The following is a 19394-nucleotide window of genomic DNA, read 5'->3' on the forward strand; positions in this document are numbered from 1 at the left end:
AGAATCCCTCCACCTAGTCCTTGGTCTGCCCCGTGGCCTCCTCTCAGCTGACTGTGCCTGGAACAACTCCCCAGGGAGGTGACTAGGTGGTATCCTTATGAGATGCCTGAACCACCTCAACTGGCTCCTTTCTGCACAGCGGCTCTACTCCCGAGTTCCTCATGGATGACTGAGCCTCCCAGCCTAACTGAACATATGTTTTACAGTAACATTAGGCTATCTTGGCTCAGCTGCCAAGAGGCTATGGCAGGGGTCAGCAACTTTAACTACCAAAATGACCATTTTTGGCTACAAAAAAATTCAATACAATTTCAATTACTTGTTCAGCTCTAATTTAGGCCTACAACAAAAATAAACTAAAATGTAAAAAAACAAAAAACGTTATTCATTTCCATATAATTTTCAAAGCCACTTGGAGCCACTGAAGAGGAGCAATGAGCCACATGCAGCTCCAGAGCTGCAGGTTTGTCGAAAGCATTGTTATATCAAATGTAGAAAAAACACAGACATGTTTATGAAAAATTTCTGTATTCCATCATAATGGATTTTAAAATAACAGGGATATTGTGCATATTTTTTAACATTAAATATTAGTATTTGGCATGCAGGATACAAAGGCACTCAAATTGTACAGATGGGCTACTAGAGAAGAGTAAACATAAAAACATGGGTACAAAACATTGATACGAGAAAGACAACACAGAAAGCTTCCAAATTATTCTTGGCAATCCACAGCGACTCTGTAGCGCATTTTTTCAGACACAGTAATCGTCTCTGCTGTAGGTGGGAGGAATGGAAGGAAGAAGATCAGGAAAGAAGCGGAATTTACTGTAATATTTTAACACAGTTAACAAGAAAAATGTATCAATAGATCAACCGTTAGATGTCCAGCCTGGCCTCCTGCTTCGGTCTGCCGAGCTGTCTGGTCGGTCCGATGCGCCTTCCAGCGTGTGTGCGCTGATGCTGCCGCAGACCCTGGCGGTAGATGAAACTCTTCCCACACTCCCCACACTCGTAGGGTCTCTCTCCGGTGTGAAGCCTGTGGTGCACCTTCAGTTCCTCCGCTCTGGAGTAGCCTTTCCCACAGACGCTACAAATGAACGGTCTGTCTTTAATGTGGGTCTGATAATGTGCCGTTAGGTATGAGTTTATCCGAAACGTCTTCCCACAGATGGAGCATGCGAATGGTCTCTCCCCGGAGTGCTGCATCTCATGCAGCTTGAGAGAGGATGCTGTGTGGAATCCTCTGCCACACTCAGCACAGAGGTACGGTTTCTCCCCAGTATGGATGCGCTGGTGAACTTGTATGTAGCTCTCATTGATGAACCGCTTGCCACAGTCAGGACATGAGTAGGGCTTCTCCTTCATGTGGGTTTTCATATGTTCTTCCAGCTTTTCTCTCACATCGAACTGAATGCCGCAGCGGCGGCAGAAGTAGAGCTGTGACTCAGTGGCTGTTTCTGTGTGTGTGGTAATGTGGTGTGCCTGTAAAGCTGACTGACTGTCACACTCTTTTCCACATTCCAAACAACGGAGGGATGATCTGATCCTGGACTCCCCCGGCAGGGACTTCAAGTATTCGGAGAGTTCTGACGCTATGGGATTCACGTCATCATCAAAGTCCGCAGCGCCCTTACGACCTTCACAGAGACAAAGGAGAGACAAATCATAAGTCACTCGTCAAGTATAAAAATAGCTGCATTTTATAGGACTTCAGCAAGACTTCACTTGTGGTTTACAATGAGTCATGTACTGTACTTAAATCTATTTTGTTGATTTGACAGTTGACTCTGTGTTACCAGTTTTGGGTCCACTGACAGTTCCTACGTCCCACCCCTTTTCACTCTGTGCTCCAATGACAATTGAGCAAACTTGATACCTTGGTATTTTGAATGAATTTTAAGATTTCTCTGGTTTGACTATTGTTGGAAACATTTTGAATAATGTGTGTACACAACAAAATTATATAAGATGTGTCTTAAGTTTTTAGAGATTTTAAGGCAAAAGTGTTACATATTGTAGCTTTAACTGTGTTGATCTCTGTTGCACTGCTCTGCTTTGCTTTTCGTTTTACATCATCAGTACAGTTAATACAAGACTCGATTAAAAACAAAAGAACTTTCTAGACCACCATACTAGTTTTCCTTTGTTGCCCTCTGTACGATGATGCAGCCGGAAAAAGTCCAATTATTCAACTGACAGGATGAGGTTGGCTTTAGAGGCTCCTAGATTGATGAATTATTGGGGCAATTATAAATATACAGTACAGGTCATCCATACAAAATACCAACCTCAAGATGACTTTTTATAAATTTGGCACTGACTCTTAAGTAAAAAGAAGTATAAAGGAGAATCTTTTTTTTTTTTGTTGCATTTTTATGAAAATGAGCACTGATACAACAGTACACTGTATGAATAATTTTCTTTGACTAGACAACAAATATATATTATATAATATATTGACAATATAATGCGGTATTAGCTGCAGCTGCATTACTGTGTTGTTATTATGTATTATATAATATATTAGAATTGTAAATGTAAATAAATTATAAATAAAGTATAATCCAGTCTCACCAAAGTGGACTTTGTAGTGCGTTTTGAGATTTCCCTTCTGGTTGAAACCACGACCACAGATGGAGCAGCAGTAGGGTTTCTCTCCGGTGTGGATCAGCTCATGCCTCTCCAGTTTGTAGGCATGAGGAAACTCTTTGCCACACACTGAGCAGTGGTACTCTATCTTCTCTTTGGGCTTCTTAAGGAGCTCAGGAGGGATTTCTATTGGAAACCGAGCCAATTTTCTGCCAGGGCGCTTCTTCTCTGTGTGGAGAGAGAGAGAGAGAGAGAAGGTGAAATTATAATAATTATGTTAGGCTGTTAATTTTATGCTCACACAGTAAGGCTGCAGACTAATCACATACCAAACTGACTGAGTTACCAGTTCTAATTTGCTGCTAAAATTCTTGACAACTTGCTCTTTTCTTCACCAAAAGTAGATCAGAAGTACTCTTTTTCTTTTTAGGTGTTTAATACTTCATGAAACTGACTCACAAACTCAAAGTCACTCCCTCATGTTAAGCAAGGTGCAGATCACATATACTTCCCTTTTTTTCTTTTTAGAACCATCTATGTTCTCTTTCAATCACTCTTCGTGCCTATAAATGGTACACATTAGCATGTCAACATCTAAACTGCTGTTACTGCCATTTTTTTGCTGATAGGTGAAACCGGTTGGACTGGAACTGCTGGTGCTCTGTATTTGGATGACTATCAAAGATGATGATGATTGTGCAATTTGTCTTCTTTGTTTTAATGACTGCTTTAGAGGACACTGGATATAGCCCAACTCTGGTGTACATTAAAATCATAGTTCCTCCCCACTGTTTTAAATCACTGCACACAGACACAGCAGCAATACTTTTACTATGCCATTCAGGTCCAGTTTATACACTGGTGAAAGTGTGCTAACCATGAGATAATGTGGTATTAGCTGCAGCTGCTTTACTGCGTTGGTTAATGGACCATTTTATTTGCTCTTACCAGTAGAAACAGCTGTGTTTTCTCCTTCAGCAGATGGTTTGGGATCTTTCCTCTTTCTGTAAGGTCGCTTTGCTGGTAAAAGAAAAAAATAAAGTGAACTGCTTTAGTCTAAAACATGACACAGATGTTGAAATATGATGTTGATGAATATGGGCTGGGTGGTGAAAAGCGAGTGAAAATTGAATTCAAATGTTTAAGAACCAGTGATTTCAATTTGTTAGGAAATGTCTCTTGCAGTTCAGCTCGTCAAGCTCTGAAAGAGAAGTTTGCACTCAAAAAGAAAAGTCTGAAACTTAAAGGGAAAGTTTGGAGTTTTTGAAGTGGGGTTGTATGAGGCACTTATCCATAAAGTCTGAGACAGGATGACAGCCTGTATAATCATTAAATCATTTAAAACCATCAGAAACAACACAAAAAAACTTCCCTGGATAACAGCAGTTAAAGTTAAAATATCAGTTTGTGTAGGCTATATTTAGAACATTTTCATCGCTTTACTTTGCTGTCGGACAGACGTTTCAGAGGGAAAACCATCTTTATTTAGGCCATTGTATCACTCTCTCCAAAGCAACCAGACTCCTTTAGCAAAATCAGTAATTCTACCTCACAGAACACAGGAGTTGCTGGTCTACTGCTGCTTCGATCTGATCTGATAGTTCATTTGTGGCATTGTGTGACTTCTATGTTTTAAAATTAGTTAGGGAATCACAAAATTCACAGAATAACACTAATAAATTAACTAACCAAGGCAGCAGTAGACCAGCAACTCCTGTGTTCTGCAAGGTAAAATGGCTGATTTTGCAAGATGAGTCTAGTGGCTTTAAAAAGTGTGATATCTGACTTACACAACAGCAGTTTTCCATCAGGAAGTGCTGCCAGACAGCAAGATGTAATGTAAATATTTTAAATTTAGGGTACACTAAAACTGATACTGTTGTTTTTTGGTGAATGAAGTACATTTTGCTACTAAACCTGTCCACAGCAGTACTTTGCACAGCTTTTTACATCAGTACTCATCTCTGCTTCTCCAAACCTAAACCGATCACAAGCATCCAGGGTGGTGCTAAGACCAGGATGCAGAAACGGTGCCCCTGCAAAATAGTGTCAGGGTAACTCATGTTGGTGGAACATTTGCATGAAGAGAGGTGCGCACTGGCATTGAAATGGCAAAAGAAAAAGCTAACAGCTGCTAGTTTATGTTCATACATTAGGGTAACTTGCGCATAGGATGCCAGCTCAGAGGTCGTTGTTTAAGAATCAGAAATACTTTACTGATCCCCGGGGGAAATTGGTCACTTTACAGATGCTCCCATTCAAGAATAGAAAAATATACAGCATAGAGCAATGATTATATGTGTATTATATAGGGGTGGGGGAAATTTCCGATTCTTAGATGCATCGCGATTCGGACTTGGACGAATCTGAATCGATTCACAAACGTCCAAATTTCGATTATTTAAATCTGTTAATTAAAGTGATACAGAACCTTCTAAATAATGTGGAACTAAGACGCGCGGTACGCGTCATCGCCGGGACACTTTGGGACGCGCACCTGGAGCGACACGCGCACAGCGGAAAACAAACATGGCCGACCGGCAGCCACCTCGCCATGAGGTCCGAACAGCTCCTTCTAATTTAAAAGCAGCCGTGTGGAAACACTTCGGCTTCTACAACGTCGACGGCGGAAGCGAACTGGACAAGAGCCACGTTATATGTAAGCTGTGTCGAGCTAAAATAAAATACTTTGGCAACACAACAAACATGAGAAGCCGTAACTCGATTCCACCCGACGGAGGAGTCGGGGAGACGGCAGGCTGCTGTTGCTGCGGCTACTAGTGGCTACTGTTGGTACTTTCCAGTTTGCACATATTTCCAATAGTTTAATAAAATATAATCGAAATGAATTCTTATTACAAATGCGCTGTTTTTAAAAATTGCAAGTGACGAATGCTTATTCAGTGAGACAAAAAGAAATGTGTTTGTGAAAAAGTGCATCAATATACATAAAGATGCATCAATAATCGTTTTATAATCGAATCGTAGCCCCTGAATCGTAATCGTAATCGAATCGGCAGGTGCCCAAAGATTCCCACCCCTAGTATTATATAGCACAGAGCAATAAGAAATAGAAAATAGGTTTGTAAAAATAAGTACAACATAGTAGCAGGGCTCTTAATATAGTAACATGCAATGGCAGGCTTACAGCCACAGTGTACATCTGGTGAGTTAGACTAGTATAACATTGATTATGGATAAGTACCACACACAACCCCACCCAATAAACATGAACGATTCCTGTAACCAAACTTCAAGACATGGAAAAAGGTGTTACCTATTTTGATCATGAGCCCTCTATGACTATTTCTAGTTCCACTCAGGGTTGGAAATTAGCACCAGACAAATGCTTGTAAAATATAAAATTGGCTGGTAGATTTCAGTCATAAAATTATGATTTAGTATTGAGCGGCTGGTAAATTTTAATATTTTAAATCGTTAATTTCCCACCCCGGTTCCACTATGTAATATTTAAAAGTGAAACCCTACAAATGGCCCCATCTTTACCGTACTGTAGAGCCTCTTTTCTAGCTCAAATAATATGAAATGAACCAGAATCAATGAGCATCATCTAAATCAAAACAATACTCAACCCCATTTGTGACCCTTACGTTTTCTCGTCTTACCAGCGCCACGGCGGACAGGTTTTGACTCAAAGTCTTCTGTGTCCTCTATGATAGAGGCATTTCTCTTTCTTCGAGTACGCCTTGACACTAAAAGATACAAAATTAAGACTTATTATTACAAAACAACACATTCAAAATTATTATTTCACATGCATAAACATGCATTCAATCATCATAAAAATCCAGAGGAACACTCACTTCCAGGCTCCGCCTCCAGGTCTTCAGGAGACAACAGTGGAATTTCGGACGTCTTTCTCCGGCCCCTTCTTTTTACTTTGTGACAAAGAAAAACAGCAGAAAATATCACCATATTCACAGAAAACAGCTATTATGTTGATGCTGAATTCTAAATACCAGCTTAAAATAAGACAATGAAACCGAAACTCTTGTTGCGTATCGTCCACACATACTACTTAAATCGATATTGTGAACATGTATTATGGTGATAATTTTCTCATCTTTCCATCACTGCACTGACCAGGTTTTGCAGGAGCTTCTTTCTCTGCGTCTGGGGCGTCCGCCGGCACCGCAGTCAATTGTGGAACCTTCTTCTTTCTTCTGTGTCTCTTTCCTAGTGGCATTGTGTGCAAAGAGATAACCTCAGAACTAAAAACTAGAACTATTATCTACAACCTGCACAGTTTTCAAGTTTCATTTGACTTGTGTTTACCTCGATGTGAGGATGAGACAGGAGCCACCTTCACTACTTTCTCTTTTTCCTCCTCTTCATCATCCCCCACAACTTCCATGATGAGTGTTGGACTGCTGCAGTGTCTCCGGTGTGGGGCTTGCAGCTGAGACTCGGACAGGATGGCAGCCTGTGATCATAATCATTTAAACCCATCAGAAACATACTCACTAACCATTCACTGGGTAACAGTACTTAAAAGGGATCATTTGGATTTTGAAGTGTGGTTGTATGAGGTACTTATCCATAATCCGTTTATTACCTATGGTAGATAGTGGTCAGCACACCACTGGTTAAGAGGCAGCAGGAGTACTGATGTAGGAATGAACTGCTGTGGACAGGCCCAGCAGGAAATATATTTTAGCCACTTAAACAAAGACCCAGCTGAAAAAAAAAAAATCAATATAATTTTAAGTGTGTGCTATATTTAGAATATTTACCACTTTACTTTGCCAGCAGACAGCCATTTCCGATGGGAAACTGCCGTTACATAAGAAAATATTGCTCTCTCCAGAGCCAAAGCCAAGTTTGTTTGTCTTATTTTGTCATTTCTGTGAATCCAAACTTATCTTTTAAAACACCCACTAAAAAAGGCTGTCTGCTGATGAGGTAAAGACATGAAAATAGAGCATAAATTGATTGATTGTTTTTACGTGGCTAAAATACATTTTTGCTGATAACCTTGTGCACAGCAGTTCATTGCTTTACTTAATAAAACTAAAAATACAACAGTACTCCTTTTTGCGTCTCCAAACTGGGGACATGCCGACCACCATCTACTGTTTTTAATACACCAACTCTGTTTAAGTACCTCCTACAACCCCACTTCAAAAAATCTCAGCTATCCCATTAAAACATGTCAGAGATAAATGCACTTTTACACAAGTAGTTACAGGATATATTCCAAACTATTCTGTGGCAGTGAAGTGTCGTTTCTCTTATCTGTGCGGGGTAGGAAGCAGTACAGGATGGCATGGTGCTGCACAACTGCAGGCAGCTGGTAACTGTTGATTAGTAATCCTGCCTGTTTATCTACCCTGCAGTGAGAATTAAGACTCCTCTCTGGTAATTAAGCTTTGGTCTACTCTTACATTTTGATGTCGACATTTAAAAAGGTGAAATACACCAGAAGTTTCACTGTGGTATTTCAGTAAATTGTGACAGTAAAGTCATTATCTCAAGATTAATTTATGTGTGAAGATTTCAAACTTCAACTCTCCTTCATCCTTACAAAAGCGCTAATTTTAGCAGAGACCTGCTGCAGGGACATCAGTCCAAAACTAAACCTGGGAGGGGCTTTAGGAACACCTAGGACAATTCATTAAAACACTGTAAAAGGTTGGAACTTTGTTTTTATGCTTCTGTTTTGTTGTTTGTATATTATTATATATGATATGTCTGAAAGTTATGTTTTTCTTATGCTTTATTGTTTGTATAGCCTGTTTTTTGTATGGCTTATTGAATAAGATAGATAAGAAGATGCAAATATTACATTTGTTTTGTAAATAGGTGCTAAAGGGTCGCCTAACAGAAATGGTTCGATATAAAGCGTAGGTACAATAAGGAATAGCTTCAGCCTACACCTTTTCAGTTAAAATTTTCATTTTCCTTTTCTGCCGATATCAGCGCTCTTTTTTCTTGATGTTTATGACTGTATCACTACTACTATTAGATTACATGAGTCTGAAACTGATCTGCTGGAAAGGTTGTGTACTTTGTTTACTGACTACCATTGAACCATTGTGGGCTGTAGGATTCTGGCTTTTGACATTCACATGTGCAGCTCATCAGTGGCCCTCATTTGGATAATTTCCCACGGTGTCTTGCAGAGACTTTATACTCCAAAATGTAAATGATACTGTTTGTAATTGTTTGTTCAGAACATGGTGGTTTATGCAATTGTTGTATTTGTGCTGATTTACTGTTACACCTCAGTACATTTCTTCACTCCAGCTGCGTTGTTTCACAGTAATATGGAACATATTTCCTGGGTAGAATGGAAAGCACAAATCAGCACTCGTGTGCACTGTAAAATGTAGTGTTTATGAATAGAAAACATATGGCGTTGTGGAATGTAGATCAAGATACACATCAGTGTTGCATGTCCAACACCTGATGAGTGCCTTAGGTCAACATCGTGCCCCAACAACAATATTGGATCAGTCCCATCTCTATTATTATATGCTATATATGCAATCAGAGGTTTGAAGAGCCTTGAAGGGGACAGCCCTCATCTGTGTCTTTGTACCACAAAATTAATAAACTATGTTTTAAGACAAGTTACCTTGCTAGGCTGAGGACTTTCTGTGCGATCAAAGCCTCGGTCAGGACTGTCTCCTGTGAAAATCAAGATAGTTGACTCAGGTTCATGGATACCTAACATGACAACTGATACTCAACATTACTACAGTAGTTTAAAGCTGTAGTTCATGCCTTCGAGCCAAACATTAATGGCTACATTCTACATGTATAATAAAGTTCATGTAATGATAAAGTGTATACAGAATACTGAATATGTTGTGTGCAAAATAATAAAAGAAAACAAAAATTAAAATTAAAGTTAAAAAGGTCTTTTTTTGAGAACACTTCAATATATTTGGTTCCCAATACTGAGAAAATGTTGAATATTTGAACTACTACCTAAAATATTCTTTACCAAACAAACTCACATGAAACAACAGTGGTCTCTTGAGTAAATAAGTGTACTGCTTGCACAAGTCGTGGTTATGCAGTAAACATGCTGCTCTGAATCACTTACTGGCATCCCATTCAACCACTTCTCCATCGGAGTTGATTAAACCGCCAATTTCTTCATCTTGTTCCACCTCTTGTTCCTCTTCCTCCTCCCCTGCCTGCAATCTGACAGTCAAATGAAGCGTTTGGTCCTCTAAGTTTGCAGATGCCATCTTCAGTCCGTGTGACATCAGGGCCTTATGTTCAGGAGAGTCCTAAACACACAACACAGTGTGAAAAGACATTTTTTTCTGCATCTTTTTGGGAGTACTTATCCAAAAAGTGAATTTGAGAAGATTTAGTGTCACCAGATTTGGACATTTCTCTTCATTAAAATATCAAATAGCACCTGTCTACTTGGATTAATCCCACTTTGCTTGAAACTTAAACTAAAAATAAAACTAGAAGAGAGTGCAGATCTCCGCCAGGCAACAGATGGTGAAACACCTACTGCAATGCCACCACAACTGCCAGATGTAACCAGCAGAGATTTGCAAAGTTTGAAATAAAGTTTTGTGCATAGTATAGTCTCAGTTTTCTTAAAGATGCTTAGAATAGCGTAATGGTATTGTAACTGAGCATCGTGGGTTCACCTGACCGTATAAACTTAAGGAAACAATAACAGGGAAGATAAGTCCATACATCTCAATTTTTAAACATTTTTATTTTTTTTTGAACATCTTGTTAATTACAATATCATACAGCTGATTAAATCTGCCGCCAGTAAATGAATTTAACAAATTAATCAGTATTACAAAACTCAGAATTAAGCAAATTACCATCAATTTTGTAGCAAAGTCTGCATCTCTCATTTGTTTTCTTGCAGACCTTTAACACTCAAATATGACAGCTGTGCAAATGTATAGCTGAGATGATGACAAGTTTAAAAAAACTGTAATTTATTCATCTCATACCTTCATATAACCTTCATATTTTATGACATCATCACCCTAAAGGGAAAAAAAATCCTCCTTATGTTGCTGCTAGACGTCACCCTTAATACAGGTGTGTGCCTCTATTTGCGTGTGGTAAGCAGGAGAGCAAACAGCTTTTTCACTGCAATAAAAATGTTATTTTGAAAGGCTAAGCACCAACAAATATTGACTGCAGCAGAATATTTTGTTAAAAACATAATGAGAAAACATCTTTTGGACCGGTTTCACAAAGATATTTTAGATCAGTCTGCAGCATTAGGCTAGTCTTCATTTTGCTCATAGATTAGTCTACTGCAAGTTAGACCATTTCACAAAAATAAAGACTGACTGAAAGCCAAAATATTAAACATCTTATCCCCAGACTGACTCTGTTACCATGGTAACATGGGTCTTAAGCCAATCAGTGCCACTAACTGATCAGTAGCACACAACAACAAAAAAGAGGAAAACATGGCTCATAATTTGTTGCTTGCTAACACTGCTATGGAAAGAGCATTGATTTCTTTGCATCTTGTACCATATTTTTGTATCTTCTTTGAACATCTTCGATGCTTCTCTCAGAGGTGGGATCAATAGAGTTTACTGTCACAGGACTTTTTTTTGGTATTGTTACAATCTTTGCTCAACTTTCCAAGTAAAACATCCTTGTAAATGTTGAATTGCTCCAAAAGGAACTAAACTGCCTTGTGCAATGGATAAATTTAGATGTCTATCTGAAGTCTTAAGTCCATCTTTACCAGCCTCTGAAGTTACAGGAAATAACTGGATCACATGAACTGGAAACAATCCTACTGAAATCTAATTCTGTAAATAGTATAAAACTAATAATATTACTGTAACCTATTTTTTGTAAGTGTGCAGAAATACTGAGTTTATATAGGCATGCAGAAAAAACTGCTGCACAGCATTTGAATAGTGGTTTAGAATTTGAATGTCAAGCGTCAAACTATTCAGTACAGGGCTACATATTTGCATAACACTGTATCACGAATTTGAAAAGGTATTTTTACATACTGTTTGGCAAGGTGCTGGTCTTTTGGTCTCATGTAGTTCTGCTTCTGTTGGCAAAGATGTGCTTTGTTCTACATCCAGGCTCTGGTCTTGAGCAAAACACTCATCCGCTGTTCTCTGATGGGATTTCATGTTCCGTTTGTGACTGGTGGTCATCTCGTGTACTGCGTTATTGCACTGTTGCACAGTCACATTTCCGGGTGCTTTTCCACAGGAAATCTTAGGTTTCTGATCAGAGTCCATGAGCATGTGTCTCTGCCGCCCCTCCCTGGCAGACGAGCTCTGCCCGTAGAGAGTCGGGCCACCAGAATATACTCTCTCGTGTCTCTTTACTCCGTATGAAATGGAGCTCTCCTTCCCGCTTGCTTTGAGGTGGGGATGAAAAGTGTGTGTGGAAGTGTCCTCATTTTCTCCCTCTGAGCTGAAGCTCTCATCTGTGTTTAACAGATTAAGGCAAAACAAAAATGTAAAAAGTCACAATCGAGTAATTGTGTGCATGTGTTATCCAGTAAGAATTTGCTGATATTTAAGATTTTCTACTCACGATTTTCAGTCACAGTCCAGCCATCCTCTTCCTCTTTGATGATTACTTGAATCTCTGGTGTCTCACAATTATAGTCAGGACTCGGTGCTCCTTTTTTTGAATCATGATGTGGCAAATTCTGGTCATCATAATTTTCATTTAAACTTAGTGACAAGGGATCTTGGAGCTCAGGATCCTATTGAAAAATAAAGACAGAGACACTCATGCTCAGTGACCATCACCTGCAAGGCATACAGTAACACACCTCAGAAACCTTCACAGGGGCAGTTCATCCCAAAATCAAAAATATACATTTTTCCCCTGGCTTGCTATTCCCTGGGGTGCTATTTATCCAACTAGGTTTTTCTGCTGCAAGTTGAAAGGTTATGAAGGTAACACCCAAAGAGATGTCTGCCTTCTCTCAAATATAATGGGACTAAATGGTACTTGGCTTGTGGTGCACAAAGAGCTTAAAAAATACATTTGAAAAACTCAACAGCAATGTCTCTTTCCAAATCATGACCCAGTTGCTCAAAATAATCCACAGAACTTGTTGTGAGCAGTTTTTTGTAGGAACCACTTAGATTCTACTGCAGAAACAGAATAGTTCCTACATAAAGCTGCTCACAACAAGGTCTGTGGGTCATGAGTTTTGGAAAGAGACACCGGTTTTGAATTTTCCAGTGTATTGAGGCTTTGAGCACTACAAGCCAAGTGCCATTTAGTCCTATTACACTGGAGAGAAGGCAGACATCTCTACAGCCGATATCTCCAAAGCTCTGCAACTCAAAACGCACAAAAAACAGATGGATAAATAGCACTACAGGCCAGGGAAAATATATGTAGTTTTGATTTTGGGGTAAACTGTCTATTTAAAGTGTGTGGCCAGCTAAAAGCTTAATTTAGAAGAAATAATCCTGAAAACACACGTTCTAAATTTTGCATATGCAAAAAAAATCCACCGAACAGGCCCCTTGTAGCTTTATACAACAAAATTTCATGTAATGCCACATTCATGACAGCAGATTCAGACAAACGTCCTATTGTTGCAACTTGGGTGCGTTCATGTATTTTATGGTTCCAAGAATGTGACCTGCATTGCCAGTCCTGTAGTCTGACATTAAATTTATTATTGTCTAATGCACACCTGGTAGACGTCACGTAGGAGAGTGAAATACTGCAAAAGAAGGTAATGAACTCCTGCACACTGTCAGCACTGTGTTTACTATATAAGTAATGTTCTATCATAAACCTTTGCAAGGCATTTACTGTAACTTTGGCATTTTTCAATCTGGACCCTATTTTCCCATGTTTTTTTTGTCAAAGTGACTAATGGGTACAACAATTTTTGAAACTGGTCCAGTATTGTGGGAGAGCGCTGCAGCCAGCAGAAGCAAAACTGAGCTGCAACATTACCCCTATGGGCAACTGCACAGCATCAAAGTATGTCCACTAAAAGTGTCTGACAACATTATGGAAAGGCTCACTACAGAGATGGGACCTTTTTTTTAAAAAAAAAACAAAAAACAAAGAGTGAGATATGTTTTGTTTAAGCAGAAACAGACGCTATATCACACTGTTCAAAATGACCAAACTCCTTACAGAAACAGCAATATACCTCTCTGTTCTACTGCTGACGTGATTGGTTTGTTTGTTTTATTGTGTGATTTTGGTGTTTTAAAGGGTCAAAAACCGATGTTGATAATGTTTGTTTCTCACTAAATAAAAAGAATCTCTTGAAAAAAACAGTTCTCTCTCTGTATCGATCCTTTCCATATTGCTGTCAGACTCTTAGAAAGACAATTGGAGGCTATTAATGGTCAAAAGACAGCTTTCTTAGTGAATGCACTTTGATGGTCCACAGTTAAGTTGCAGCTCAGTTTCGCTTCAGCTGGCTGCAGGGGTTTCACTCAATATTGGACCAATTTCATAAATTCTTGTCCCTATTAGACACTCAGACACAAAACATGGGAAAATAGGGTCCAGGTTGAATAATACCTTAAGTTACCCTTTAAATTCAAAATATGAAGCAACAAAATCTTCAATTCAAACTAATCTTAATAAATATAACAAATTTTGTGCCTATGCAGTATTTTCTATTTCCAGGTTTCTATTAGATCTATGATTACTACCATCCCTTGCTAGTCTCATTTTTTTCATATTTTATAAATTACTGATTATTTAATTGTCTTAATATTTTGTAAGTTGACTGCTTCTCTGTTTGGCGGTCTGCCAAAGGTCTCGTGTGTTCAGTAAACTTAGTGCCATGTGTACAGTGTGCATTAGTTTACTCCCTTTTTTTACACAATATAAAATGTAAAGTTAGTTGTGTCCCATATTTCAAGCAGAAACAAACAAACAATATTGGCAATAAAGCTCTATTTTAATTAACTTAATCAAGTGTATTATGGACCCTACCCTATGTTTCTGTGACTAATGGGGACAATTTTTGAAACAGGTTCAGTATTGAGCCAGTCCGCTGCAGCCATCAGCAACAAAACGGCTGAAATGTAATCCCTGTGGGCAACTGCTGGTTTCTCCCCGCTGCTTCCCTGACATCCCTCTCGCTCCTCTCCCGATATTTTTGGCTGGACCGCAGGGGCCAGCCCTATGGGTTCGCTGGGTGGCTGAGTAATGCTGCATTCAAGACAACATCGGAGGTCGGAATTTCCCAGTTGAAATGTTCAGCTTCTATCCTCAAAGCCCTCCAGGTGCAAAACGCCTAAAGTAAACAAAAACCATGGCTGACCGTGATGAAATTGTTCAGTTTTATTGATAAGTGTGCACTCAACCAAACCCTCAGCAATGCATTGTTGCATAGACAACACACAGGAGGAAACGTGACGCCTGAGAAAACACAGCCACTTTACATTTTATTTTATGGCACTTAGCGTTGGTGATGTATTAAAACATCAATTTACATGCAGAACTGCTTTAATTATATGATAGCATCTATTATTTTAGGGTTTTATGAGTTCTGAGTTGTCTGGAACGCAGCAGAAGTAAGTAGCTGAGTGAAGTTACACCATTGGTCAGACAAGTGTATGTCATGATGTCATCGACAACAGCACAGCTGCACCCGGTCAGCACACTTCACCCAGAAAACAAGCTGCAGCTAAAGCACCTCACTCAGGATCGCCTAAAGACAGAGTTTTGTGTTTCAGACACAATGTCGCTCTTTATAAGCTCTTCAAATCGGACATAGCTCATCAAGCCAGGAATTTCATGGTGGCTGTGCCCGTTCAGTTCGGCCTCACGCCCCTCAAACAAATCATATTCCCCGCGGCCACAGCGGCGTCAATGCTCTGCCCACACTGTATGAACTTCTGGAAAACCACCAGGCTGTTTTGTGTGATGATTCCCAGCAGAGAGCACGGGAGATGCAGCGTGTGAATATGGACAGAAGTGCTGACGGGATATCATGATTGTGATCATGAAGCCTGATGTGACTCTAAAATTCTGTGGCTGCAGACTGGAGTCGCGTTATATACACCTCTATGAAAAGTCTGTATTGCCATGCATGCACATCCATGCCCTGTCTTTCTTATGGAAGCCCATTTCTGCCAATGTGATGGACAAAATTAAGATCCTGTACATCATTATGAGAAACTTTATCAAAATAATGAGATATTGACACAAAATAGTTAGTATCTCAACACAATGACTTAAAATTAAAAAGGACCACGTATGGGAGAGCCTTTAACACTATCACATAAAGGAACAAAAAAGTAATAGTAATAAAAATTCATCTATATGTCACAGCAACCCTTTGAATTTGAGGACGGTCCAGCAATACAGGTTTCACCAAGTCTTTTTACCTCTCGCTCAGGGAATTTGGCTAAGGGTTAATTTTGACCAAACCACAGTTGATGATTATGAACAGTGGAAAGACAAACCAAGACAGTTTTGGTGAGTTTTATTTTGTTTCTGTCAAGTTTGAATAAAGTGCGTTTTATGATGACAAAATTACCGTTTCTTTAAATGGAGTCTGGCGGCTTTTTTTTTTTTGAGCGTGATAACACAGCTGTTTCTGTTTGAACAAAAAAGAATCTTACTGTCTAACAAAAAGGTCTATCTCTGTAGTGATCCTTTCCATAATGCTGTCAGACACTTAGAATAACAATCTGAGCCTGTCTGTGGCAAAAACAAGCACTTTTGGTGGATGTTCTCTGATGGGCCCAATTGCTCACAAGGATTAAATTGCAGCCTGTTTCATGGCTGACGGCTGCAGTGGTCTCCTTCAGTACTGGACCAATTTCAAAAATTGTTGTCTCCATTAGTCACTCAGACACAAAAACAGGGGAAAATAGGATCCAGGTTGAAAATAACTCAATTTACCCTTTATGCACAGACACCCCAACAATTCCGTCTCCGCAACTTTCAAAAAGGATTTAAAGAAATCATTCAAGAAAACATTCTGCAACATATTTTAGTTTGACGGTGCAGAAATCCTAAAAAAAATAATGACAAAATGAGACATATTGTTGTCTTCAAAAATTCACTTGCACGTAATCTCCTACTTGACACCACTGTTGTCTATTCATGTTTGTATGAATGAGCAATATGAGACTTGCTTGAAAAAAGAAAAACATCAAAATGAATGTATTGCATAGCATTAGTTATGCCACTAGTATGTGATAATGATGCTGTAGGCACAGACTGATCTGAATAGTCTGCACTGAAATGACAAACCATAAAAATCTGATGTGACAACAAAAAAGATTACTTGATAAATCCAAATTTAATATCACTGATTCCCTGGCTGATCTGCTGCAGATCAACATAAAGACAAAGCACTGTATAACAGCGCTATCTGAGTAATGTGAGTAGATATACGGCATCTTCCATGTGCAGTTGACTCTATTTTGATCTACGTAGACTCAGTGCAGGACATTGGTGTATAGTACATAATATTAAATACTTGCCCTAATATATAGTGTATAACGGTGGCACTATGTATACAAAGTGTAACATTACCTAGAGTAACCATGAATGAGAACAGAGTTTCTATTTTCTATCCTCATTAATTTTTGTTCTATTTAATATGTATTATTAAAAGGCTTAAATTATTGTTTTGTTTTTTTGTTTTTTTTACCTATCTATCTATCCATTTAATAGATTAAAAAAAATCATGAGGATGAAAATCCAATAAGACCAAAATGCTTAATTCTACTGTGGTCCTCCAGTATAACACTTGACATGTCACAAACAAAAACAACAACAAGACAGCATGTAAAGACAATACACTCCACATAATAATATATAGGCACAGCCTTGTGTAATAATGATCTTGATATTTTGGTCATTTAAAGCTAAGAATTAAATTTGTGTGCTACACTGTGCTTGTGCGATGACTCTAAGGCTACTTTAAATGTGCTCTTTGAAGTAATCAATTCCAGATTTATGGGTAGACTAGTCCACTGTACTGTAGAGAAATGTGTTTTTGCTCATTTGACTATTAAATTGAAAAGGTGTGAAATCTGCCATGCTCTCTCCTGTAAAGTGGTTATGATTGTCTCTCAAAAGTGAGAAATTACACAACAATTAATAGATTATTAATCGATTATTAAATAATCACAAAGTATTTTGATAATAGATTACTCAGTTTGAGTAATTATAGTATAAAAAACTCTGACTTCTTACATGTGAGTATGCTTGGTTTCTTTATCCTTTGTGACAATAAAATTAATATCTTTGGGTTGGCAAAACAAGACATTGGAGGACGTCATCATGGGTTTTGGGAGACAATGATCGACATTTTTCACCATTTTCTGACATTTTATAAACCAAACAACTTATAAAGTATTCCAAAAAATAAATCAACAGATTAATCAACAATGAAAATAATCGTTAGTTGCAACCCCATTTGGTGACATTATCTTTTTCTTCTTTTTTTAAAGAGAGGAGCATTTTACCATATATTATTCTTTATTTCTGTCAACCCATCTGACAGGTGCAATTAATCAAATATTACTGAAATTGCAATATCCAAATTGTAGAAGCTGATTTTTTTTAATAAAAGATTTCTGATTTTTAAAAAAATGACAAAACAGCATTATAATTACATACTGTATTACTGCAGAAAGGCCATGACCTACAAAAATAATTCTCCAGATATATGAAAACATGCTTGTTTTGTCAAACCCATTAGGAGTCATTAGGATAGTTGTTATAAAATGTGAGAAAATGGTGAAAAGGTCAATCAGTGTTTCCCTACGATGACATCCTCAAATGTCTTGTTTTACTCACAACATAAAGATATTCAGTTTACTATCAGAGAGAAATACAGAAACAAAACATATTCACATTTAAAAGGCTGAAATCAGACAATTGACTTCTCTTTTTGCAAAATTACTCAATCCGATTAATCAATTACCAAAATAGTTGGCGATTAATTTAATAATCAATTAATCGTCGCAGGTTTATAGCATACCATGCAGCCTTATTATCAATCTATCTGATAGATAATCAACATTTGATATGCTGATATTTAGCAAATGAATAGTGCATAACAAGCATAGTGCAAAAAAACAATATATTTATGAGGAACTGTCAGTTTTTGTGCAGCCCTTTAATGGACGGCACAAGCGACTGAGATTTTATCTTACTACAGACACCAATATGAAATGCATAAAAGCATTAATGTTACAGTCGGCTGCTGCCTAAAATAAACTTATGTTTTGTTAGACTGACCATAGCTAACATTATCCTTAGTCTGATATTTTCCTCACAAAAATTTAGATATAAAAGAGGCTGTAGCACTTCCCGGCAGCCAGGAGCAGTCAATAAATCATTTCCCCGGATAACTTCTAGCTATATCTAACTGAATGCATCGCTAACGTTAGTTACTTTAACGCTAACAAAAAAAAAAACGTCACTAGCTAATCAGCTAGCTACCAAGCTTTTCTCATAAGATAAAAACGATCTTTTATAAACTGCAGGAGCGAAAAGAGGTTAATGTTCAGAGCAATGTAACCTCAGCTGACCCACACCTAGCAAGGTACTTCTTATTTATCTGCACACCAGGTTAACGAACTGTCTCTGTTAGCTAGTTAACTATAACAGCTAAGCTAAATCCAAAATCACAGCTAGCTGCACAATAACAGCCCGAACAGCAGTACAGTGTCGCATGTTACCTCAAACATAGTGCTCCAGGTTTGAGGGATGTCATAAGAGAAGCAGGGTGAATAGTAAATGAAGCTAAGTTGTAGCGTTGTCCAGGATGAGGGCAGCTGTCATGAGCTAATCCTTCAGTCTCTGCTAGCTAAATATGTTGCGCCACCACT

The 19394-nt window shown here is 38.4% G+C and overlaps 1 protein-coding gene across 1 annotated transcript; it reads right to left on the reverse strand.

Moving 5' to 3' along the window:
* Window positions 1-509: 509 nt before the first annotated feature.
* Window positions 510-19394, reverse strand: LOC146329605 (uncharacterized). Its single transcript, XM_084714874.1, has 12 exons — window positions 19245-19394; window positions 12130-12304; window positions 11589-12019; window positions 9665-9854; window positions 9191-9243; window positions 6889-7036; window positions 6697-6789; window positions 6417-6491; window positions 6219-6305; window positions 3541-3612; window positions 2578-2820; window positions 510-1640 (listed from the first exon to the last, which is right to left on the reverse strand). The coding sequence occupies exons 1-12, from the start codon at window positions 19251-19253 to the stop codon at window positions 880-882; spliced, it is 2337 nt and encodes a 778-aa protein (XP_084571000.1). The 5' UTR covers window positions 19254-19394; the 3' UTR covers window positions 510-879.

Source organism: Lutjanus erythropterus, chromosome 3 (assembly GCF_056507025.1).
Source record: "Lutjanus erythropterus isolate fLutEry1 chromosome 3, fLutEry1.hap2, whole genome shotgun sequence".
NCBI lineage: Eukaryota > Metazoa > Chordata > Actinopteri > Lutjaniformes > Lutjanidae > Lutjanus > Lutjanus erythropterus.

Bases quoted from the DNA above. Each gene is read 5' to 3' on its own strand.
- LOC146329605 (XM_084714874.1), bottom strand. The intron at 2,821-3,540 runs GTAAGAGCAAAT...CTCTCCACACAG, and splicing joins AAACACAGCTGTTTCTACTG to AGAAGAAGCGCCCTGGCAGA. The intron at 1,641-2,577 runs GTGAGACTGGAT...GTCTCTGTGAAG, and splicing joins GCACTACAAAGTCCACTTTG to GTCGTAAGGGCGCTGCGGAC.